General features: G+C 68.0%; 1 protein-coding gene across 6 annotated transcripts in view; it reads right to left on the bottom strand.

Annotated features, from left to right (window-relative positions):
- Nucleotides 1-252: 252 nt before the first annotated feature.
- PLXNA3 (plexin A3) overlaps nt 253-23,189 on the bottom strand; it is a 57,361-nt gene continuing 34,424 nt past the window's right edge. For 2 of the 6 annotated variants that reach the window (XM_089770286.1, XM_089770290.1), the window contains 11 exons: nt 19,291-19,430; nt 18,355-18,611; nt 17,430-17,496; nt 16,081-16,227; nt 12,004-12,163; nt 8,811-8,914; nt 5,990-6,086; nt 5,646-5,833; nt 4,650-4,819; nt 3,122-3,334; nt 813-2,507 (listed from right to left, as the gene is read on the bottom strand). In XM_089770286.1, coding sequence (XP_089626412.1) covers nt 2,090-2,507; nt 3,122-3,334; nt 4,650-4,819; nt 5,646-5,833; nt 5,990-6,086; nt 8,811-8,914; nt 12,004-12,163; nt 16,081-16,227; nt 17,430-17,496; nt 18,355-18,611; nt 19,291-19,430 — 1,961 coding nt within the window. In that variant the 3' untranslated portion in view covers nt 813-2,089. The other 4 variants (XM_089770289.1, XM_089770288.1, XM_089770287.1 and 1 more) reach the window with 4 other exon arrangements.

The raw sequence follows: 23,189 nt of genomic DNA, 5'->3' as shown, positions 1-23,189 counted from the left end.
GCTGGGGGGGGACCATACAGTAATCAGGGTGGGGGAGGGGATGGGTGGGGGTGATGGCGGCTGAGGGGGACCATACAGTAATCAGGGTGGGGGAGGGGATGGGTGGGGGTGATGGCTGAGGGGGGCTGCTGGGGGGGACCATACAGTAATCAGGGTGGGGGAGGGGATGGGTGGGGGTGATGGCGGCTGGGGGGGGACCATACAGTAATCAGGGTGGGGGAGGGGATGGGTGGGGGTGATGGCGGCTGAGGGGGACCATACAGTAATCAGGGTGGGAGAGGGGATGGGTGGGGGTGATGGCGGCTGGGGGGGGACCATACAGTAATCAGGGTGGGGGAGGGGATGTGTAGGGGTGATGGCGGCTGAGGGGGACCATACAGTAATCAGGGTGGGGGAGGGGATGGGTGGGGGTGATGGGGGCTGATAGGGAGCAGTACAGTCTTGGGAGTGAGGGAGGGGATGTGTTGGGGTGATGGGGGGCTGCCCAATATTGGGGGGGTCACTGCTCCTCAACCAAATCCTCCCCAACCCTGCCCACATTGCCCCCGATTTATTGCTATGAGCCCCGATCCCAGTGTTACTGGGGGGGGCAGCTGCCAAAGGTCCCTTCGCTGCCGTCCAAAGTCCGCCGGCCCCTGAGCCAGGGGTGAAAGGTCACATCTACCCGGAGCAGGGGGAGGGCCCCGGCTAGCCGTAGGGGGCCCCCCTCAGCTGTTGCTGGAGATGAGGGTGATGACTTGCTCGAGTCGCTGGGCCAGCCCCTGCCGCCGGCAGCTCCCATCCCGCTCCAGCGCCCCCAACACCTGCAGGAGCCACAGATCAGGGACTGCACCCCGCACACGGGCACAGGCGCAGCAAGGGAGCTGGGGAGCTCACCTCCTCACCGCAGCGCCCCATGTACTAGCCTGTCGGAGTTAGGGGGCAGACGGTGAGCATGGGGGGTGGCAGTGGGGCTGACCTCAGGGTAATGCACCACGTTCTGGCTGACTGGCAATAGGGGCAGGCAGTGGGTGTGGGGTGCAGTGGCGGGGGGGAGACTCACCTCCTCGCGGTAGCACCCACGTGCTGGCTGGCTGGCAATAGGGGACAGGCGGTGGGTGTGGGGTGCAGTGGGGGGCGGGGAGACTCACCTCCTTGCGGTAGCGCCCACGTGCTGGCTGGCTGGCAATAGGGGACAGGCGGTGGGTGTGGGGTGCAGTGGCCGGGGGGAGACTCACCTCCTCGCGGTAGCACCCACGTGCTGGCTGGCTGGCAATAGGGGGCAGGCAGTGGGTGTGGGGTGCAGTGGGGGGCGGGGAGACTCACCTCCTTGCGGTAGCACCCACGTGCTGGCTGGCTGGCAATAGGGGGCAGGCGGTGGGTGTGGGGTGCAGTGGGGGGCGGGGAGACTCACCTCCTTGCGGTAGCGCCCACGTGCTGGCTGGCTGGCAATAGGGGACAGGCAGTGGGTGTGGGGTGCAGTGGGGGGCGGGGAGACTCACCTCCTTGCGGTAGCGCCCACGTGCTGGCTGGCTGGCAATAGGGGACAGGCAGTGGGTGTGGGGTGCAGTGGGGGGCAGGGAGACTCACCTCCTTGTGGTAGCACCCACGTGCTGGCTGGCTGGCAATAGGGGCAGGCAGTGGGTGTGGGGTGCAGTGGGGGGCGGGGAGACTCACCTCCTTGCGGTAGCACCCACGTGCTGGCTGGCTGGCAATAGGGGCAGGCGGTGGGTGTGGGGTGCAGTGGGGGGCGGGGAGACTCACCTCCTTGCGGTAGCGCCCACGTGCTGGCTGGCTGGCAATAGGGGACAGGCGGTGGGTGTGGGGTGCAGTGGGGGGCGGGGAGACTCACCTCCTCGCGGTAGCACCCACGTGCTGGCTGGCTGGCAATAGGGGACAGGCAGTGGGTGTGGGGTGCAGTGGGGGGCGGGGAGACTCACCTCCTTGCGGTAGCGCCCACGTGCTGGCTGGCTGGCAATAGGGGACAGGCGGTGGGTGTGGGGTGCAGTGGCCGGGGGAGACTCACCTCCTCGCGGTAGCACCCACGTGCTGGCTGGCTGGCAATAGGGGGCAGGCAGTGGGTGTGGGGTGCAGTGGGGGGCGGGGAGACTCACCTCCTTGCGGTAGCACCCACGTGCTGGCTGGCTGGCAATAGGGGGCAGGCGGTGGGTGTGGGGTGCAGTGGGGGGCGGGGAGACTCACCTCCTTGCGGTAGCGCCCACGTGCTGGCTGGCTGGCAATAGGGGACAGGCGGTGGGTGTGGGGTGCAGTGGGGGGCGGGAAGACTCACCTCCTCGCGGTAGCACCCACGTGCTGGCTGGCTGGCAATAGGGGCAGGCAGTGGGTGTGGGGTGCAGTGGGGGGCGGGGAGACTCACCTCCTCACGATAGCGCCCCACATACTGGTACAGCTCCCCCAGTGCCCCCAGTGTGTTGAACTCGCCGGCGTGCAGCCGCGACTGCTCCCCCAGATACGCATCCATGTCCTGGTCACTGACGGGCGCCATCTTCGCAATGTCACGGTAGTACCTGGGGCAGGTAGGGCTCTCTGCTGACTCCGCCCCCGGCCTTGGGACCACCTCCCCCTGCGACTCCGCCCCAACTTCACCCCCACCCCAAGGCCCCGCCCCAAAGCCCCCAGACCTAGCCCCCATTCATTCTGTCCCCCTCCCAGCTTGGGGAGCTGGCTGCAGGAGGGGGCTCGGGGCAGGGGGGAGTTGGGGGGCTGGCTGCAGGAGGGCTCAGGGCAGGGGGGCTGGAGAGATGCAGGCTCCAGTCGGGGGACAGGCTCCAGGGCTGCCCCAGGCCTGGCTAGGGCTTGGTGTGTGACTTGGCTGAGGGCCAGGGGCAGGGAGGCTGCCCCGCTGTCTGCCCACGTGCACTGCAGATGGCTGGCGTCCCCCAAGCACCAGGTGGGGGCTGAGACCTGGGGCACCTTTTGCCCAGGAAGCAGGACAGAGGCCAGGGGAGGGGCAGCTGGAGCGCGGCTGGGGACGTGGGGGGGAGGGCAGGCCTGTGGCTCTGGGCTCCCTGCCCCCACGAGGACTCCCGGTTCTGGTGCATGGGGCTGCGGGCGGGGCCTGCTGGATGCTCCAAGCTCTGAGAGGCGGCGCCCGGAGCACCCCTGGCCATGTCCCGCTCACCGCTCCACCCAGCCGCGGTAGCAGGGCAGGTCCTTGGCATAGAGGAGCTTGGTGGAGGGCGAGTCCTTGCCCAGGCGCTGGGGCGACGTGGAGCACGAGTCCATGAAGGTCTGGGCCACAACGGAGAGACACGCGTCCATGGTGCTGCTCTTGTGCACGTCGAACACGAACTGCGGGTTCTTAATCACGTTCACCCAGAACCGCAGGGGCAGGCTGGGGGGCGGGGAAGGGGTTCAGAGAGTGCCAGGGTTCCCCCTGAACCCCCCATTCCCAATCTCCCTCCCCAGAGCCGCAGGGGCAGGGGTTCAGAGAGTGCCAGGGTTTCCCCATGAACCCCCCATTCCCAATCTCCCTCCCCAGAGCCGCAGGGGCAGGGGTTCAGAGAGTGCCAGGGTTTCCCCATGAACCCCCCATTCCCAATCTCCCTCCCCAGAGCCGCAGGGGCAGGGGTTCAGAGAGTGCCAGGGTTCCCCCTGATTCCCCCATTCCCAATCTCCATCCCCAGAGCCGCAGGGGCAGGCTGGGGGGGCGGGGGAGGGGTTCAGAGAGTGCCAGGGTTCCCCCTGAACCCCCCATTCCCAATCTCCCTCCCCAGAGCCGCAGGGCCAGGCTGGGGGGCGGGGGAGGGGTTCAGAGAGTGCCAGGGTTCCCCCTGAACCCCCCATTCCCAATCTCCCTCCCCAGAGCCGCAGGGGCAGGCTGGGGGGGCGGGGGAGGGATTCAGAGAGTGCCAGGGTTCCCCCTGAACCCCCCATTCCCAATCTCCCTCCCCAGAGCCGCAGGGCCAGGCTGGGGGGCAGGGGAGGGGTTCAGAGAGTGCCAGGGTTCCCCCTGAACCCCCCATTCCCAATCTCCATCCCCAGAGCCGCAGGGGCAGGCTGGGGGGGCGGGGGAGGGGTTCAGAGAGTGCCAGGATTCCCCCTGAACCCCCCCATTCCCAATCTCCCTCCCCAGAGCCGCAGGGGCAGGCTGGGGGGCAGGGGAGGGGTTCAGAGAGTGCCAGGGTTCCCCCTGAACCCCCCATTCCCAATCTCCCTCCCCAGAGCCGCAGGGGCAGGCTGGGGGGCGGGGGAGGGGTTCAGAGAGTACCAGGATTCCCCCTGAACCCCCCATTCCCAATCTCCCTCCCCAGAGCCGCAGGGGCAGGCTAGCCAGGGGCGAGGGGTTCAGAGAGTGCCAGGGTTCCCCCTGAACCCCCCATTCCCAATCTCCATCCCCAGAGCCGCAGGGGCAGGCTGGGGGGCGGGGGAGGGGTTCAGAGAGTGCCAGGGTTCCCCCTGAACCCCCCATTCCCAATCTCCCTCCCCAGAGCTGCAGGGGCAGGCTGGGGGGCGGGGGAGGGGTTCAGAGAGTGCCAGGGTTCCCCCTGAACCCCCCATTCCCAATCTCCCTCCCCAGAGCCGCAGGGGCAGGCTGGAGGGCGGGGGAGGCGTTCAGAGAGTGCCAGGGTTCCCCCTGAACCTCCCATTCCCAATCTCCCTCCCCAGAGCCGCAGGGGCAGGCAGGGCCGGAGCCCTGGGGCTCTCACCAGTTGCTTTTCCACGTGTGCCGCACGTCGGGGTCACCGATCTGGCGCCGATCTGCCTGCTCGTCCAGGAAGTCGAACATGTACTTGATAGGCAGGGGCAGGGCACTGGCTCGGTGCGCCGTGCTGAACAGCGTCTCAAACAGGTCGTCCACGAACTTCTGCAACGTGCCCTGGGGGCGCCGGGGGTCAGCCGGGCCAGGCCGGGCCCCCACGAGGCCCCTGGGTCCTCCACACACGCCCATCCCCTGCACAGGGACATGCCTCCCCATTGGGCCCCCACATGTGCTCATCCTCTTATGGTGCCCAGACCCCACAGCACCCTGGCCCCCTGTGTTCGCTCACTTTTCTGGTGATCTCTACTCTCCTGCACTGATCTGTAGTAAGGTGGGGGGAACGTGCCTCAGTTTCCCAGCTGGCCATGGGAATTTTGGATGTGACTCACTGAGGTTACAAAGGAGAAGGTGGGGTGGCTGCAGGACTGAGATGAGGCTGCTGGGTAGGGGAGGGGTCTCAGTTGACTTGGGGGGCAAGGAGGGGGCAGGGCCCTGGTTTGGGGGCAGGGCTCTGGCTCTGGGCCCCCTCCCCAAGCTGGGCTGTCCTGGCGGCTCGGTGCTGCCGAGTCTGTTCTCCACTGTGCCCCGTCTCCTCAGCCCCCCCGCTGTGCTCCCGCCAGTTGAGCCCCTTGCCTGGCTGGGGGGGGGGGGCTAGTGACTCTCCCACACCTTGTTGGCACCCCCACGCCCACCCATCACCCCCATGGTGCCCTAGCCCCACATGCACACATGCCCTCCCCCCACAACAGCACCCTGGCTGGGCCCCGGGCCTCATATGCCCTTCCAGGCCCCCACATGGCCCACTAGACCCTGCATGGCATTGACCCCTGCAGAGCTCCCTGCCCCATACCATCCCCCCACAGCCTCTCAGCATGGCCCCTGGCCCCCCCATTGCCCTTGGCCTGTGCCAGCCCCACCCTGGCCCCAGCACCGCACCCTGTACCTTGGTGGCCAGGAGCCGGGTGAGGTAGATTTCTGACACCATCTTGCTGCCCCCCTCCTTGGGGTCGGCCAGCGGGTCATGGCTGCGGACGAGGTGCCAGAGGCGGGTGCCGCCCTCGCGCTCCGGGCTCAGCGTGGGGGCCTGGGGGCGCAGGCTGTCTGGGTTGCTGGATGTCCGCAGGAGGCTCTCTGGGTGGGAAGGGACAAATGGACTGACATCGCCCAGGGGCATATGGGCTGCTGGCTCCCCCAGGCTGGGGGCAGGAGTGCCGGGTGCGGAGCCTGGTGTTGGGGGGCCGCCCCTGATTCTGAGTGGCCCTGGCAGGGATCCCAGGGGGCACTTACCGTAGCGGCTCAGTGAGCGACTGAAGGTGCAGGAGTTAGGCAGGTTGCTCCCTGAGACCTGCCGGGGCGTCAGGGCCACCCTGGAACCATCAGTCACCTGGGGGGAGGCAGCAGGTTAGGGGGCCGGGGGAAACGGGGGGAGCAAGGGGACGTGGAGCGGGGGGTGGGGAAAAGCACGGGGAGGGGTGCTGGGCAGGAGGAAAGGGGAGAACTGGGGCAGAGGCAGGGGAGGTGGGGAGTTGTGGGCAGAGCAGGGGGACGTGAGGTGCTGGGCAGGAGGAAAGGGGAGAACTGGGGCAGAGGCAGAGAAGTGGGGAGTTGTGGGCAGAGCAGGGGGACGTGAGGTGCTGGGCAGGAGGAAAGGGGAGAACTGGGGCAGAGGCAGAGAAGTGGGGAGTTGTGGGCAGAGCAGGGGGACGTGAGGTGCTGGGCAGGAGGAAAGGGGAGAACTGGGGCAGAGGCAGAGAAGTGGGGAGTTGTGGGCGGAGCAAGGGGACGTGAGGTGCTGGGCAGGAGGAAAGGGGAGAACTGGGGCAGAGGCAGAGAAGTGGGGAGTTGTGGGCGGAGCAGGGGGACGTGAGGTGCTGGGCAGGAGGAAAGGGGAGAACTGGGGCAGAGGCAGGGGAGGTGGGGAGTTGTGGGCAGAGCAGGGGGACGTGAGGTGCTGGGCAGGAGGAAAGGGGAGAACTGGGGCAGAGGCAGAGAAGTGGGGAGTTGTGGGCGGAGCAAGGGGACGTGAGGTGCTGGGCAGGAGGAAAGGGGAGAACTGGGGCAGAGGCAGAGAAGTGGGGAGTTGTGGGCGGAGCAAGGGGACGTGAGGTGCTGGGCAGGAGGAAAGGGGAGAACTGGGGCAGAGGCAGAGAAGTGGGGAGGGGTGGTGGGGAGTTGTGGGCGGAGCAGGGGGACGTGAGGTGCTGGGCAGGAGGAAAGGGGAGAGCTGGGGCAGAGGCAGAGAAGTGGGGAGTTGAGGGAAGACCAGGGGGACGTGAGGTGCTGGGCAGGAGGAAAGGGGAGAACTGGGGCAGAGGCAGAGAAGTGGGGAGTTGTGGGCAGAGCAGGGGGACGTGAGGTGCTGGGCAGGAGGAAAGGGGAGAACTGGGGCAGAGGCAGGGGAGGTGGGGAGTTGTGGGCAGAGCAGGGGGACGTGAGGTGCTGGGCAGGCGGAAAGGGGAGAACTGGGGCAGAGGCAGAGAAGTGGGGAGTTGTGGGCAGAGCAGGGGGACGTGAGGTGCTGGGCAGGAGGAAAGGGGAGAACTGGGGCAGAGGCAGGGGAGGTGGGGAGTTGTGGGCAGAGCAGGGGGACGTGAGGTGCTGGGCAGGAGGAAAGGGGAGAACTGGGGCAGAGGCAGAGAAGTGGGGAGTTGTGGGCGGAGCAAGGGGACGTGAGGTGCTGGGCAGGAGGAAAGGGGAGAACTGGGGCAGAGGCAGAGAAGTGGGGAGTTGTGGGCGGAGCAAGGGGACGTGAGGTGCTGGGCAGGAGGAAAGGGGAGAACTGGGGCAGAGGCAGAGAAGTGGGGAGGGGTGGTGGGGAGTTGTGGGCGGAGCAGGGGGACGTGAGGTGCTGGGCAGGAGGAAAGGGGAGAGCTGGGGCAGAGGCAGAGAAGTGGGGAGTTGAGGGAAGACCAGGGGGACGTGAGGTGCTGGGCAGGAGGAAAGGGGAGAACTGGGGCAGAGGCAGAGAAGTGGGGAGTTGTGGGCAGAGCAGGGGGACGTGAGGTGCTGGGCAGGAGGAAAGGGGAGAACTGGGGCAGAGGCAGGGGAGGTGGGGAGTTGTGGGCAGAGCAGGGGGACGTGAGGTGCTGGGCAGGCGGAAAGGGGAGAACTGGGGCAGAGGCAGAGAAGTGGGGAGTTGTGGGCAGAGCAGGGGGACGTGAGGTGCTGGGCAGGAGGAAAGGGGAGAACTGGGGCAGAGGCAGAGAAGTGGGGAGTTGTGGGCGGAGCAGGGGGACGTGAGGTGCTGGGCAGGAGGAAAGGGGAGAACTGGGGCAGAGGCAGAGAAGTGGGGAGTTGTGGGCGGAGCAGGGGGACGTGAGGTGCTGGGCAGGAGGAAAGGGGAGAACTGGGGCAGAGGCAGAGAAGTGGGGAGTTGTGGGCGGAGCAGGGGGACGTGAGGTGCTGGGCAGGAGGAAAGGGGAGAACTGGGGCAGAGGCAGGAGAGATGGGGAGTTGTGGGCAGAGCAGGGGGACGTGAGGTGCTGGGCAGGAGGAAAGGGGAGAACTGGGGCAGAGGCAGAGAAGTGGGGAGTTGTGGGCGGAGCAGGGGGACGTGAGGTGCTGGGCAGGAGGAAAGGGGAGAACTGGGGCAGAGGCAGGGGAGGTGGGGAGTTGTGGGCGGAGCAGGGGGACGTGAGGTGCTGGGCAGGAGGAAAGGGGAGAACTGGGGCAGAGGCAGGGGAGGTGGGGAGTTGTGGGCGGAGCTGGGGGACGTGAGGTGCTGGGCAGGAGGAAAGGGGAGAACTGGGGCAGAGGCAGAGAAGTGGGGAGTTGTGGGCGGAGCAGGGGGACGTGAGGTGCTGGGCAGGAGGAAAGGGGAGAACTGGGGCAGAGGCAGGGGAGGTGGGGAGTTGTGGGCGGAGCAGGGGGACGTGAGGTGCTGGGCAGGAGGAAAGGGGAGAACTGGGGCAGAGGCAGGGGAGGTGGGGAGTTGTGGGCGGAGCAGGGGGACGTGAGGTGCTGGGCAGGAGGAAAGGGGAGAACTGGGGCAGAGGCAGGGGAGGTGGGGAGTTGTGGGCGGAGCAGGGGGACGTGAGGTGCTGGGCAGGAGGAAACGGGAAAAATGGGGCAGAAGCGGGGAAGTGGGGGGCTGTGGGAAACCCCTCACCTGGTAGTGACCCAGTGTGTTCAGCTGCTGCCAGTCGCCCTCGATGCGGCTTGTCGCATCTTCATCTCGCAGGAGCGTGGGGCCTGATTGTCCCTGGTGCCACTCTGGGTACGGAGGAGGGAGTCTCAGTGCCCGGACAGTGCCCCTCCCTCACTACTCCCCCCTCCTGCCCTCAGCCACCACAGCAGCACTGAGCCTGCAGGGACCCCACAGACCCCTGTGCCTAAAGCCTCGTCAGCCCCTTTCCAGCCTCCCTCAAGGCGCTGGGAGTAGGGCACCCCCCATACCCAGGTCCGTGTCACTGGCCCAGGGGCGCCGGGACTAGGGCACCCCCCGTACCCGTCGCACCCAGCTCTGTGTCACTGGCCCGGGGGCGCCAGGACTAGGGCACCCCCCGTATCCCTCGTACCCAGCTCCGTGTCACTGGCCCGGGGGCGCCAGGAGTAGGGCACCCCCCGTACCCCTCGCACCCAGCTCCGCGTCGCTGGCGGGGGTGCCGGGACTAGGGCACCCCCTGTACCCCTCGCACCCAGCTCCGCGTCGCTGGCGGGGGCGCCGGGACTAGGGCACCCCCTGTACCCCTCGCACCCAGCTCCGCGTAGCTGGCGGGGGCGCCGGGACTAGGGCACCCCCTGTACCCCTCGCACCCAGCTCCGCGTTGCTGGCGGGGGCGCCGGGACTAGGGCACCCCCTGTACCCCTCGCACCCAGCTCCGCGTTGCTGGCGGGGGCGCCGGGACTAGGCCACCCCCCCGAACCCCTCGCACCCAGCTCTGTGTCTCTGGCCCGGGGGCGCTGGGAGTAGGGCACACCCCCGAACCCCTCACACCCAGCTCCGTGTCTCTGGCCCGGGGGCGCTGGGAGTAGGGCACCCCCCGAACCCCTCACACCCAGCTCCATGTCTCTGGCCCGGGGGTGCTGGGACTAGGGCACCCCCTCGAACCCCTCACACCCAGCTCCGTGTCTCTGGCCCGGGGGCGCTGCGAGTAGGGCACCCCCCCGAACCCCTCACACCCAGCTCCGTGTCTCTGGCCCGGGGGCGCTGAGACTAGGGCACCCCCCCCATACCCAGCTCCATGTCTCTGGCCCGGGGGCGCTGGGACTAGGGCAACCCCCATACCCAGCTCCGTGTCACTGGCCCGGGGGCGCTGGGAGTAGGGCACCCCCTGTACCCCTCGCACCCAGCTCCGCGTCCCTGGCCCAGGGGCGCCGGGACTAGGGCACCCCCTGTACCCCTCGCACCCAGCTCCGCGTCGCTGGCGGGGGCGCCGGGACTAGGACACCCCCCCGAACCCCTCGCACCCAGCTCCGTGTCTCTGGCCCGGGGGCGCTGGGACTAGGGCATCCCCCCGAACCCCTCACACCCAGCTCCGTGTCTCTGGCCCGGGGGCGCTGGGAGTAGGGCACCCCCCCGAACTCCTCACACCCAGCTCCGTGTCTCTGGCCCGGGGGCGCTGGGAGTAGGGCACCCCCCCGAACCCCTCACACCCAGCTCCGTGTCTCTGACCCGGGGGCGCTGGGACTAGGACACCCCCCCGAACCCCTCACACCCAGCTCCGTGTCTCTGGCCCGGGGGCGCTGGGAGTAGGGCACCCCCCCGAACCCCTCGCACCCAGCTCCGTGTCTCTGGCCCGGGGGTGCTGGGAGTAGAGCACCCCCCCGAACTCCTCACACCCAGCTCCGTGTCTCTGGCCCGGGGGCGCTGGGAGTAGGGCACCCCCCCGAATCCCTCACACCCAGCTCCGTGTCTCTGGCCCGGGGGCGCTGAGACTAGGGCACCCCCCATACCCAGCTCCATGTCTCTGGCCCGGGGGCGCTGGGACTAGGGCACCCCCCATACCCAGCTCCGTGTCACTGGCCCGGGGGCGCTGGGAGTAGGGCACCCCCCGAACCCCTCGCACCCAGCTCCATGTCTCTGGCCCGGGGGCGCTGGGACTAGGGCACCCCCCCGAACCCCTCGCACCCAGCTCCATGTCTCTGGCCCGGGGGCGCTGGGACTAGGGCACCCCCCCGAACTCCTCACACCCAGCTCCGTGTCACTGGCCCGGGGGCGCTGGGACTAGGGCACCCCCCCGAACCCCTCACACCCAGCTCCGTGTCTCTGGCCCGGGGGTGCTGGGACTAGGGCACCCCCCCAAACTCCTCACACCCAGCTCCGTGTCTCTGGCCCGGGGGCGCTGGGAGTAGGGCACCCCCCGTACCCAGCTCCGTGTCTCTGGCCCAGGGGTGCTGGGACTAGGGCACCCCCCCGAACTCCTCACACCCAGCTCCGTGTCTCTGGCCCGGGGGCGCTGAGACTAGGGCACCCCCCCGAACCCCTCACACCCAGCTCGGTGTCTCTGTCCCGGGGGTGCTGGGACTAGGGCACCCCTCACACCCAGCTCCGTGTCACTGGCCCGGGGGCGCTGGGACTAGGGCACCCCCCCGAACCCCTCACACCCAGCTCCGTGTCTCTGGCCCGGGGGCGCTGGGAGTAGGGCACCCCCCCGAACCCCTCGCACCCAGCTCCGTGTCTCTGGCCCGGGGGTGCTGGGACTAGGGCACCCCCCATACCCAGCTCCATGTCTCTGGCACGGGGGCGCTGAGACTAGGGCACCCCCCATACCCAGCTCCATGTCTCTGGCCCGGGGGCGCTGAGACTAGGGCACCCCCCATACCCAGCTCCGTGTCACTGGCCCGGGGGCGCTGGGAGTAGGGCACCCCCCCGAACTCCTCACACCCAGCTCCATGTCTCTGGCCCGGGGGCGCTGGGAGTAGGGCACCCCCCGAACCCCTCACACCCAGGTCCGTGTCACTGGCCCGGGGGCGCTGGGAGTAGGGCACCCCCCCTCACCCCTCACACCCAGCTCCGTGTCACTGGCCCGGGGGCGCTGGGAGTAGGGCACCCCCCCGAACCCCTCACACCCAGCTCCGTGTCTCTGGCCCGGGGGCGCTGGGAGTAGGGCACCCCCCTGAACCCCTCACACCCAGCTCCGTGTCTCTGGCCCGGGGGCGCTGGGAGTAGGGCACCCCCCCGAACTCCTCACACCCAGCTCCGTGTCTCTGGCCCGGGGGCGCTGGGAGTAGGGCACCCCCCACACCCAGCTCCATGTCTCTGGCCCGGGGGCGCTGAGACTAGGGCACTCCCCCGAACTCCTCACACCCAGCTCCGTGTCTCTGGCCCGGGGGCGCTGAGACTAGGGCACCCCCCATACCCAGCTCCGTGTCACTGGCCCGGGGGCGCTGGGAGTAGGGCACCCCCCTGTACACAGCATCCAGCAGCTTCTCCTTCGTCTGGCTGATGGTGTCACAGTTCAGCACCTTGACGGGCACCTCAGGCCCACCGGGGGCATCCGGGCTGGCACAGAGAAGCGTCTGGGGGGCGGCAGGAGGAGGGGGGTCAGTCTGGCACAGGGCAGCGTCTGGGGGGGCAGAAATTTGGGAGAATCAGGCTGGCATAGGGCAGCATCTGGGGGTGGCAGTTCAAGGGTGTTAAGCTGGCACAGGCAGCACAGGCGGGTGGCAGGTCAGGGGTCGGGCTGGCACAGGGCAGTGTCTGGGGGGATAGCAGGTCGGGGGGTCGGGCTGGCACAGGGCAGTGTCTGGGGGGATGGCAGGTCAGGGGTCGGGCTGGCACAGGGCAGTGTCTGGGGGGATGGCAGGTCGGGGGGCAGGCTGGCACAGAGCAGTGTCTGGGGGGATGACAGGTCGGGGGGGCAGGCTGGCACAGAGCAGTGTCTGGGGGGATGACAGGTCGGGGGGTCGGGCTGGCACAGGGCAGTGTCTGGGGGGATGGCAGGTCGGGGGGTCGGGCTGGCACAGGGCAGTGTCTGGGGGGATGGCAGGTCGGGGGGCAGGCTGGCACAGAGCAGTGTCTGGGGGGATGGCAGGTCGGGGGGGCGGGCTGGCACAGAGCAGTGTCTAGGGGGATGGCAGGTCGGGGGCGGGCTGGCACAGAGCAGTGTCTGGGGGGATGGCAGGTCGGGGGGGCGGGCTGGCACAGAGCAGTGTCTAGGGGGATGGCAGGTCGGGGGCGGGCTGGCACAGAGCAGTGTCTAGGGGGATGGCAGGTCGGGGGGGCGGGCTGGCACAGAGCAGTGTCTGGGGGGATGACAGGTCGGGGGGGCGGGCTGGCACAGAGCAGTGTCTAGGGGGATGGCAGGTCGGGGGCGGGCTGGCACAGAGCAGTGTCTGGGGGGATGGCAGGTCAGGGGTCGGGCTGGCACAGGGCAGTGTCTAGGGGGATGACAGGTCGGGGGGGCGGGCTGGCACAGAGCAGTGTCTAGGGGGATGGCAGGTCGGGGGCGGGCTGGCACAGAGCAGTGTCTGGGGGGATGGCAGGTCAGGGGTCGGGCTGGCACAGGGCAGTGTCTGGGGGGATGACAGGTCGGGGGGGCGGGCTGACACAGAGCAGTGTCTAGGGGGATGGCAGGTTGGGGGCGGGCTGGCAAAGAGCAGTGTCTGGGGGGATGGCAGGTTGGGGGCAGGCTGGCACAGAGCAGTGTCTGGGGGGATGACAGGTCGGGGGCGGGCTGGCACAGAGCAGTGTCTGGGGGGATGGCAGGTCGGGGGCGGGCTGGCACAGAGCAGTGTCTAGGGGGATGGCAGGTTGGGGGCGGGATGGCACAGAGCAGTGTCTGGGGGGATGGCAGGTTGGGGGCAGGCTGGCACAGAGCAGTGTCTAGGGGGATGACAGGTCGGGGGGGCGGGCTGGCACAGAGCAGTGTCTAGGGGGATGGCAGGTTGGGGGCGGGCTGGCACAGAGCAGTGTCTGGGGGGATGGCAGGTCAGGGGTCGGGCTGGCACAGGGCAGTGTCTAGGGGGATGACAGGTCGGGGGGGCGGGCTGGCACAGAGCAGTGTCTAGGGGGATGGCAGGTCGGGGGCGGGCTGGCACAGAGCAGTGTCTGGGGGGATGGCAGGTCAGGGGTCGGGCTGGCACAGGGCAGTGTCTAGGGGGATGACAGGTCGGGGGGGCGGGCTGGCACAGAGCAGTGTCTAGGGGGATGGCAGGTCGGGGGCGGGCTGGCACAGAGCAGTGTCTGGGGGGATGGCAGGTCAGGGGTCGGGCTGGCACAGGGCAGTGTCTGGGGGGATGACAGGTCGGGGGGGCGGGCTGACACAGAGCAGTGTCTAGGGGGATGGCAGGTTGGGGGCGGGCTGGCAAAGAGCAGTGTCTGGGGGGATGGCAGGTTGGGGGCAGGCTGGCACAGAGCAGTGTCTGGGGGGATGACAGGTCGGGGGCGGGCTGGCACAGAGCAGTGTCTGGGGGGATGGCAGGTCGGGGGCGGGCTGGCACAGAGCAGTGTCTAGGGGGATGGCAGGTTGGGGGCGGGATGGCACAGAGCAGTGTCTGGGGGATGGCAGGTCGGGGGGGCGGGCTGGCACAGAGCAGTGTCTAGGGGGATGGCAGGTTGGGGGCAGGCTGGCACAGAGCAGTGTCTGGGGGGATGGCAGGTCGGGGGGGCGGGCTGGCACAGGGCAGTGTCTAGGGGGATGGCAGGTCGGGGGCGGGCTGGCACAGAGCAGTGTCTGGGGGGATGGCAGGTCAGGGGTCGGGCTGGCACAGGGCAGTGTCTAGGGGGATGGCAGGTTGGGGGCGGGATGGCACAGAGCAGTGTCTGGGGGGATGACAGGTCGGGGGGGCGGGCTGGCACAGAGCAGTGTCTAGGGGGATGGCAGGTTGGGGGCAGGCTGGCAGAGAGCAGTGTCTAGGGGGATGGCAGGTTGGGGGCGGGCTGGCACAGGGCAGTGTCTAGGGGGATGGCAGGTTGGGGGCGGGCTGGCACAGGGCAGTGTCTAGGGGGATGGCAGGTTGGGGGCGGGCTGGCACAGAGCAGTGTCTGGGGGGATGACAGGTCGGGGGGGCGGGCTGGCACAGAGCAGTGTCTAGGGGGATGGCAGGTTGGGGGCGGGATGGCACAGAGCAGTGTCTAGGGGGATGGCAGGTTGGGGGCGGGATGGCACAGAGCAGTGTCTGGGGGGATGGCAGGTCGGGGGCGGGCTGGCACAGAGCAGTGTCTGGGGGGATGGCAGGTTGGGGGCAGGCTGGCACAGAGCAGTGTCTGGGGGATGGCAGGTCGGGGGCAGGCTGGCACAGAGCAGTGTCTAGGGGGATGGCAGGTCGGGGGGGCGGGCTGGCACAGGGCAGTGTCTAGGGGGATGACAGGTCGGGGGGGCGGGCTGGCACAGAGCAGTGTCTGGGGGATGGCAGGTCGGGGGGGCAGGCTGGCACAGAGCAGTGTCTGGGGGGATGACAGGTCGGGGGGGCGGGCTGGCACAGAGCAGTGTCTGGGGGGATGGCAGGTTGGGGGCGGGCTGGCACAGAGCAGTGTCTGGGGGGATGGCAGGTCGGGGGCAGGCTGGCACAGAGCAGTGTCTGGGGGGATGGCAGGTTGGGGGCAGGCTGGCACAGAGCAGTGTCTAGGGGGATGGCAGGTTGGGGGCAGGCTGGCACAGAGCAGTGTCTGGGGGGATGGCAGGTCGGGGGCGGGCTGGCACAGAGCAGTGTCTGGGGGGATGGCAGGTTGGGGGCAGGCTGGCACAGGGCAGTGTCTAGGGGGATGGCAGGTTGGGGGCAGGCTGGCACAGAGCAGTGTCTGGGGGGATGGCAGGTTGGGGGCAGGCTGGCACAGGGCAGTGTCTGGGGGGATGGCAGGTTGGGGTCGGGCTGGCACAGAGCAGTGTCTAGGGGGATGGCAGGTTGGGGGCGGGCTGGCACAGAGCAGTGTCTAGGGGGATGACAGGTCGGGGGGCAGGCTGGCACAGAGCAGTGTCTGGGGGGATGGCAGGTCGGGGGGGCGGGCTGGCACAGAGCAGTGTCTGGGGGGATGACAGGTCGGGGGGGCGGGCTGGCACAGAGCAGTGTCTAGGGGGATGGCAGGTTGGGGGCAGGCTGGCACAGAGCAGTGTCTGGGGGGATGCCAGGTTGGGGGGCCTCCTCCCAGTTTGGAAGGGGCACTGTCCTGCTCAGATGCCTCCTGCCAGGGTTCCTAACAGAGGTGTGACCCCTGCTGTACGCTCCTTCTATGGGGCGCTGACCCAAGAGCCTCCTGCGACTGCCCCCAGTACGGCTGGCAGGGGGGCTGGTGTGACTTTGGGGGCTGCCAATGAGACACAGCCAGGGACACGGGGTTGGAGGGAAGGGCCCCAGGGAATGCATGTGGGCTGAGGGGATCACTCCTTGGAGCTCCTGGAACAGCCTCCACTCCTGCCCTCCCCCCGTCCACTCCCCGTGCCCCTCCCTTCCAGCCCCACATCCCCCAGGATCTGCACTCCCCTGACCCAGCTGACCAGAGTCTTGTAGTCGATCTGCTGCCGGAGTAGCTTGTCCTCACTCAGCGAGTAGCGAGCTTCCCCGCTCACCGCGTCCAGCGGCCCCTTCTCCATCTGCTGCTTGATGGCGCAAAACAACAGGAACAGCGGCTCCCCGGCGCACTCCTGGGGAGCATCAGTGAGAATCAGGCATCTGGGCTCCCGTCCCCCCCAACCCAGTAACGGAACCCGGGTGTCTGGGCTCCCGTCCCCCCCAACCCAGTAACGGAACCCAGGTGTCCGGGCTCCCGTCCCCCCCAACCCAGTAACGGAACCCAGGCGTCCGGGCTCCCGCCCTTCCTCCCCCAGGCAGTAACAGAACCCAGGCGTCCGGGCTCCCGTCCCCCCCCAACCCAGTAACGGAACCCGGGCGTCCGGGCTCCCGTCCCCCCCAACCCAGTAACGGAACCCGGGTGTCTGGGCTCCCGTCCCCCCCAACCCAGTAACGGAACCCGGGCGTCAGGGCTCCCGTCCCCCCCAACCCAGTAACGGAACCCAGGCGTCCGGGCTCCCGCCCTTCCTCCCCCAGGCAGTAACAGAACCCAGGCGTCCGGGCTCCCGTCCCCCCCCAACCCAGTAACGGAACCCGGGCGTCCGGGCTCCCGTCCCCCCAACCCAGTAACGGAATCCGGGCGTCCGGGCTCCCGTCCCCCCCAACCCAGTAACGGAACCCAGTCGTCCGGGCTCCCGTCCCCCCAACCCAGTAACGGAACCCGGGTGTCTGGGCTCCCGTCCCCCCCAACCCAGTAACAGAACCCAGGCGTCCGGGCTCCCGCCCTTCCTCCCCCTGGCAGTAACAGAACCCAGGCGTCCGGGCTCCCGTCCCCCCCCAACCCAGTAACGGAACCCGGGTGTCTGGGCTCCCGTCCCCGCCAACCCAGTAACAGAACCCAGGCGTCCGGGCTCCCGCCCTTCCTCCCCCTGGCAGTAACAGAACCCAGGCGTCCGGGCTCCCGTCCCCCCCCAACCCAGTAACGGAACCCAGGCGTCCGGGCTCCCGTCCCCCCCAACCCAGTAACAGAACCCAGGCGTCCGGGCTCCCGCCCTTCCTCCCCCAGGCAGTAACAGAACCCAGGCGTCCGGGCTCCCGTCCCCCCCCAACCCAGTAACGGAACCCAGGCGTCCGGGCTCCCGTCCACCCCAACCCAGTAACAGAACCCAGGCGTCCGGGCTCCCGCCCTTCCTCCCCCAGGCAGTAACAGAACCCAGGCGTCCGGGCTCCTGTCCCCCCCAACCCAGCAACAGAACCCAGGCATCCGGTTTCCCATCCCTCCTCCCCCCAGCCAGTGCAAGAACCCAAGTGTCTGGGCTTCTGATCCCCATCTCACCCTGAGGAACCGATGCAACAGGAAGGTGAACCAGTTCGTCAGCATCTTCTCAGCCACAGACTCCGTCCTAGGGGAGGGGAGAAGAGGGGACCCAGGTGTCCAGGTCACTGGGGTTTTGGGGGGGGCTCACCAAGAGATGACATGGCTCAGCAGGACCCCATGGCAGTGTGGGGGTCCAGGAAATGGGGGCCCCACTGAGGCTAGAGGTCTCAGGACCACAGAGGAGGTCCCATAGTGGTTCCAGGGGCAGGAGGCAGCTGAACTGGAGGTTCAGGGGGGAATTTAGAAGTGGGAGGGTCATGGAGGTTCAGGGGTCCCAGGGAAGTTAGGGAATGCCAGGGGAACCCGGTGGGGAGGGGGGCAGGGGAGTCCCAGGGGAGTGTGAGGGTCGTGGAGGGTTCCATGGCAGATTCAGCATCTGAGGGGAATTTTGGGGTCCAGGGAGAGTTAGACGGTGAAGTGGGGATTTTATTCACCTCGGTATGTTGAATGAGTTCTGCTGTCTTATAGTAACCCTGTGTGCGCCTCAGTTTCCCTAGACACTGCACCAACTCCTGGATGGGGATTTCCGGGTGGCAGACTCCCCCACATACAGTGCCCGAGGCCCTTCGTACCCTGAGCCTGGGACAGCCAAATGACACCTTGTGCCTGGGAAAGGCTGGGCAGGGGGAGAGGAGACTGCTGAGTGGGTGAGGGGGGGTCTCAGCTGACTTGGGGGGCAGGGAGGGGGCAGGGCCCTGGCCTGGGCTGTCCTGGCGGCTCCTGGGGCCGGTGCTGAGGAGTCCGTTCCTGCCGGCTGAGCCCCACATCTGGTTGGGGGGGGCAGGGAAGGGGACTCCCCACCATGGTGACAGAAGGTTCCAGGGGAATTGAGATTGATGTTTCCAGAGGGGTCCTGGGGCAGTTGTGGGTCCCCAGGCCGCACCTGCGCAGCAGCAGCTTGGGGTGAGCCCGATTCTGCAGGTTCTTCTCAATGAGGTCAGCCAGCAGCTGCTTGAGGACGCGGGTGGCGTAGTCCAGCCGGCCCTGCAGGGCCACCAGCGTGAGGGAGGCCACGGCTCCGCGGTCCCGCATGGAGAAGCCACGCTGCCCCTCCAGTGCATGGATGAAGGTCAGCAGGAAGGGCCGGCACTGAAGCAGCTGCCCGAAGAGCCGCAGGCCCCGTTCCGCCCCGGGAGGCACCTGAGGGGCCATGGGGTGAGACCGGAGCTCTGTGGCCCTGCCCCAGCCCTGCCCCCACCCTCCCCATGTATTTCAGCATTGGTTAGAGGACTCTCCATAGGGTACGTAATTGGATGCATAGGGACTTGCTTGTAAGTTGTCGGCTTCTGTCGCCAGACAGCAGCTACTGGAAGGCCTTGCTCCCTGCTAGGGCTACAGATCAAGGTGTGCCCTTGTCTGCGTCCCACACTACGGCCTGCGAGATCCCTTCCTTACTGCTCCTCCTCTAGTGACTGAGAAACTGCCCAGGAGCAGGACAGCAGCACAGAGCCCAGGTGATCAAGTGGGAGTCTTGAAGATAACAAGGGAACAGCCGTTGTCTGAGGCTGAACTGCATTAGCAGCATTGAGGAACCCTGGAGACCGGCAGAGACAGGGGCAGCCTGGCAGCTCTGGAAAACCCAGACTAACGCCTCCTATGACTGCAGCTGCCACTGCACCCCCGGCCTCCCATGGGACCTGGCAGGGACAAAGCGAGGGGCTTGCCACTGCACTCGGAGGAGCCTCAAATTGCCATCAGCAAGAAGCCGACTCCGCAGTCAGTCGGGCTGGCCTGGCCAGTAAGACCAACTTGCGTCACACCGGACCCATGGGCTTCCCACACACGAAACACCGGCACTGCCCCACCCTGCCCTGCTCACGTGGGCCTGGCACAGCAGGGGGGGCAGCTGGACGGGGAAGAGCACCCGGAGGGCGTATGTCCGGTAGTCCAGGAACGGGATCTTCACCCCCGCCAGGTTGCTAGTCAGCTCGTTAATGTCAGTCTGCAACTCTGCGAAGGCTGGCGGGCGGAGGAGGCACCCGTGAGCTCCCCTGCCCTGCATCCAGCCTCTCCCGCCCCCCCATTCCCTCCTTCCCGCAGCCTCACTCCCTGCACCCTACCCGCCCCCCTGCCTATTCCCTCCTCCCCGCTGCCTCACTCCCTGCACCCTCCTGCCCGCTGCCTCACTCCCTGCACCTTACCCGCCCCCCTGCCTATTCCCTCCTTCCCGCTGCCTCACTCCCTGCACCCTCCATCCCGCTGCCTCACTCCCTGCACCCTACCCGCCCCCCTTCCTATTCCCTCCTTCCCGCTGCCTCACTCCCTGCACCCTCCATCCCGCTGCCACACTCCCTACACCCTCCTGCCCGCTGCCTCACTCCCTGCACCCTACCCGCCCCCCTGCCTATTCCCTCCTTCCCGCTGCCTCACTCCCTGCACCCTCCATCCCGCTGCCTCACTCCCTGCACCCTACCCGCCCCCCTTCCTATTCCCTCCTTCCCGCTGCCTCACTCCCTGCACCCTCCATCCCGCTGCCACACTCCCTACACCCTCCTGCCCGCTGCCTCACTCCCTGCACCCTACTCGCCCCCCTTCCTATTCCCTCCGCCCCGCTGCCTCACTCCCTGCACCCTCCTGCCCGCTGCCTCACTCCCTACACCCTACCTGCCCCCCTGCCTATTCCCTCCTCCCCGCTGCCTCACTCCCTACACCCTACCCGCCCCCCTTCCTATTCCCTCCTCCCCGCTGCCTCACTCCCTACACCCTACCCGCCCCCCTGCCTATTCCCTCCTCCCCGCTGCCTCACTCCCTACACCCTACCCGCCCCCCTGCCTATTCCCTCCTGCCCGCTGCCTCACTCCCTGCACCCTACCCGCCCCCCTTCCTATTCCCTCCTTCCCGCTGCCTCACTCCCTGCACCCTCCTTCCCGCTGCCACACTCCCTGCACCCTACCCGCCCCCCTTCCTATTCCCTCCTTCCCGCTGCCTCACTCCCTGCACCCTCCTGCCCGCTGCCTCACTCCCTGCACCCTACCTGCCCCCCTGCCTATTCCCTCCTCCCCGCTGCCTCACTCCCTGCACCCTCCTGCCCGCTGCCTCACTCCCTACACCCTACCCGCCCCCCTTCCTATTCCCTCCTCCCCGCTGCCTCACTCCCTGCACCCTCCTGCCCGCTGCCTCACTCCCTGCACCCTACCCGCCCCCCTTCCTATTCCCTCCTTCCCGCTGCCTCACTCCCTGCACCCTACCCGCCCCCCTTCCTATTCCCTCCTTCCCGCTGCCTCACTCGCTACACCCTCCTTCCCGCTGCCTCACTCCCTGCACCCTCCTTCCCGCTGCCACACTCCCTACACCCTCCTTCCCGCTGCCTCACTCCCTACACCCTACCCGCCGCCCTTCCTATTCCCTCCTTCCCGCTGCCTCACTCCCTACACCCTACCCGCCGCCCTTCCTATTCCCTCCTTCCCGCTGCCTCACTCCCTACACCCTACCCGCCGCCCTTCCTATACCCTCCTCCCCGCTGCCTCACTCCCTGCACCCTCCTGCCCGCTGCCTCACTCCCTACACCCTACCCGCCCCCCTTCCTATTCCCTCCTCCCCGATGCCTCACTCCCTGCACCCTCCTGCCCGCTGCCTCACTCCCTGCACCCTACCCGCCCCCCTTCCTATTCCCTCCTTCCCGCTGCCTCACTCCCTGCACCCTACCCGCCGCCCCCTTCCTATTCCCTCCTCCCCGCTGCCTCACTCCCTACACCCTCCTTCCCGCTGCCTCACTCCCTGCACCCTCCTTCCCGCTGCCACACTCCCTACACCCTCCTTCCCGCTGCCACACTCCCTACACCCTACCCGCCGCCCTTCCTATTCCCTCCTTCCCGCTGCCTCACTCCCTACACCCTACCCGCCGCCCTTCCTATTCCCTCCTTCCCGCTGCCTCACTCCCTACACCCTACCCGCCGCCCTTCCTATACCCTCCTCCCCGCTGCCTCACTCCCTACACCCTCCTTCCCGCTGCCTCACTCCCTACACCCTACCTGCCGCCCCTTGCTATTTCCTCCTTGCTGCAGCCCCCCTCCCTACATCCTACCTGCCCCCCTTCCTATTCCCTCCTTCCCGCTGCCTCACTCCCTGCACCCTACCCGCCGCCCCCTTCCTATTCCCTCCTCCCCGCTGCCTCACTCCCTACACCCTCCTTCCCGCTGCCTCACTCCCTGCACCCTCCTTCCCGCTGCCACACTCCCTACACCCTACCCGCCGCCCTTCCTATTCCCTCCTTCCCGCTGCCTCACTCCCTACACCCTACCCGCCGCCCTTCCTATACCCTCCTCCCCGCTGCCTCACTCCCTACACCCTCCTTCCCGCTGCCTCACTCCCTACACCCTACCTGCCGCCCCTTGCTATTTCCTCCTTGCTGCAGCCCCCCTCCCTACATCCTACCTGCCCCCCTTCCTATTCCCTCCTTCCTGCTGCCCCCCTCCCTAAGCCCTACCCGCCCCCCTTCCTATGACCTCCTCCCCGCTGCCTCACTCCCTGCACCCTCCTTCCCGCTGCCTCATTCCCTACACCCTACCCGCCGCCCCTTCCTATTCCCTCCTTCCCGCTGCCTCACTCCCTACACCCTACCTGCCGCCCCTTCCTATTCCCTCCTTCCTGCAGCCCCCCTCCCTACACCCTACCTGCCCCCCTTCCTATTTCCTCCTTCCTGCTGCCCCCCTCCCTAAGCCCTACCCGCCCCCCTTCCTATGACCTCCTCCCCGCTGCCTCACTCCCTGCACCCTCCTTCCCGTTCCTCACTCCCTACACCCTACCCGCCGCCCCTTCCTATTCCCTTCTTCCCGCTGCCTCACTCCCTACACCCTACCCGCCGCCCTTCCTATTCCCTCCTTCCCGCTGCCTCACTCCCTACACCCTACCTGCCCCCCTTCCTATTCCCTCCTTCCCGCTGCCTCACTCCCTACACCCTACCCGCCGCCCTTCCTATTCCCTCCTTCCCGCTGCCTCACTCCCTACACCCTACCTGCCCCCCTTCCTAGTCCCTCCTTCCTGCTGCCCCCCTCCCTAAGCCCTACCCGCCCCCCTTCCTATTCCCTCCTTCCCACTGCCTCACTCCCTACACCCTACCCGCCGCCCCTTCCTATTCCCTCCTTCCCGCTGCCACACTCCCTACACCCTCCTTCCCGCTGCCTCACTCCCTACACCCTACCCGCCGCCCTTCCTATTCCCTCCGCCCCGCTGCCTCACTCCCTGCACCCTCCTGCCCGCTGCCTCACTCCCTACACCCTACCTGCCCCCCTGCCTATTCCCTCCTCCCCGCTGCCTCACTCCCTGCACCCTCCTGCCCGCTGCCTCACTCCCTACACCCTACCCGCCCCCCTTCCTATTCCCTCCTCCCCGCTGCCTCACTCCCTGCACCCTCCTGCCCGCTGCCTCACTCCCTGCACCCTAGCCGCCCCCCTTCCTATTCCCTCCTTCCCGCTGCCTCACTCCCTGCACCCTACCCGCCCCCCTTCCTATTCCCTCCTTCCCGCAGCCCCACTCCCTACACCCTAGCCGCCCCCCTTCCTATTTCCTCCTTCCCGTTGCCTCACTCCCTACACCCTACCCGCCGCCCTCTTCCTATTCCATCCTTCCTGCTGCCTCACTCCCTACACCCTAGCCGCCCCCCTTCCTATTTCCTCCTTCCCGTTGCCTCACTCCCTACACCCTACCCGCCGCCCTCTTCCTATTCCATCCTTCCTGCTGCCTCACTCCCTACGCCCTACCCGCCGCCCCCTTCCTATT

Source organism: Pelodiscus sinensis, chromosome 18 (assembly GCF_052426305.1).
Source record: "Pelodiscus sinensis isolate ZL-2025 chromosome 18, ASM5242630v1, whole genome shotgun sequence".
Classification (NCBI taxonomy): domain Eukaryota; kingdom Metazoa; phylum Chordata; order Testudines; family Trionychidae; genus Pelodiscus; species Pelodiscus sinensis.
The sequence above is the reverse complement of the archived record's forward strand: the minus strand, read 5'-3'. Positions and strand labels throughout refer to the sequence as shown.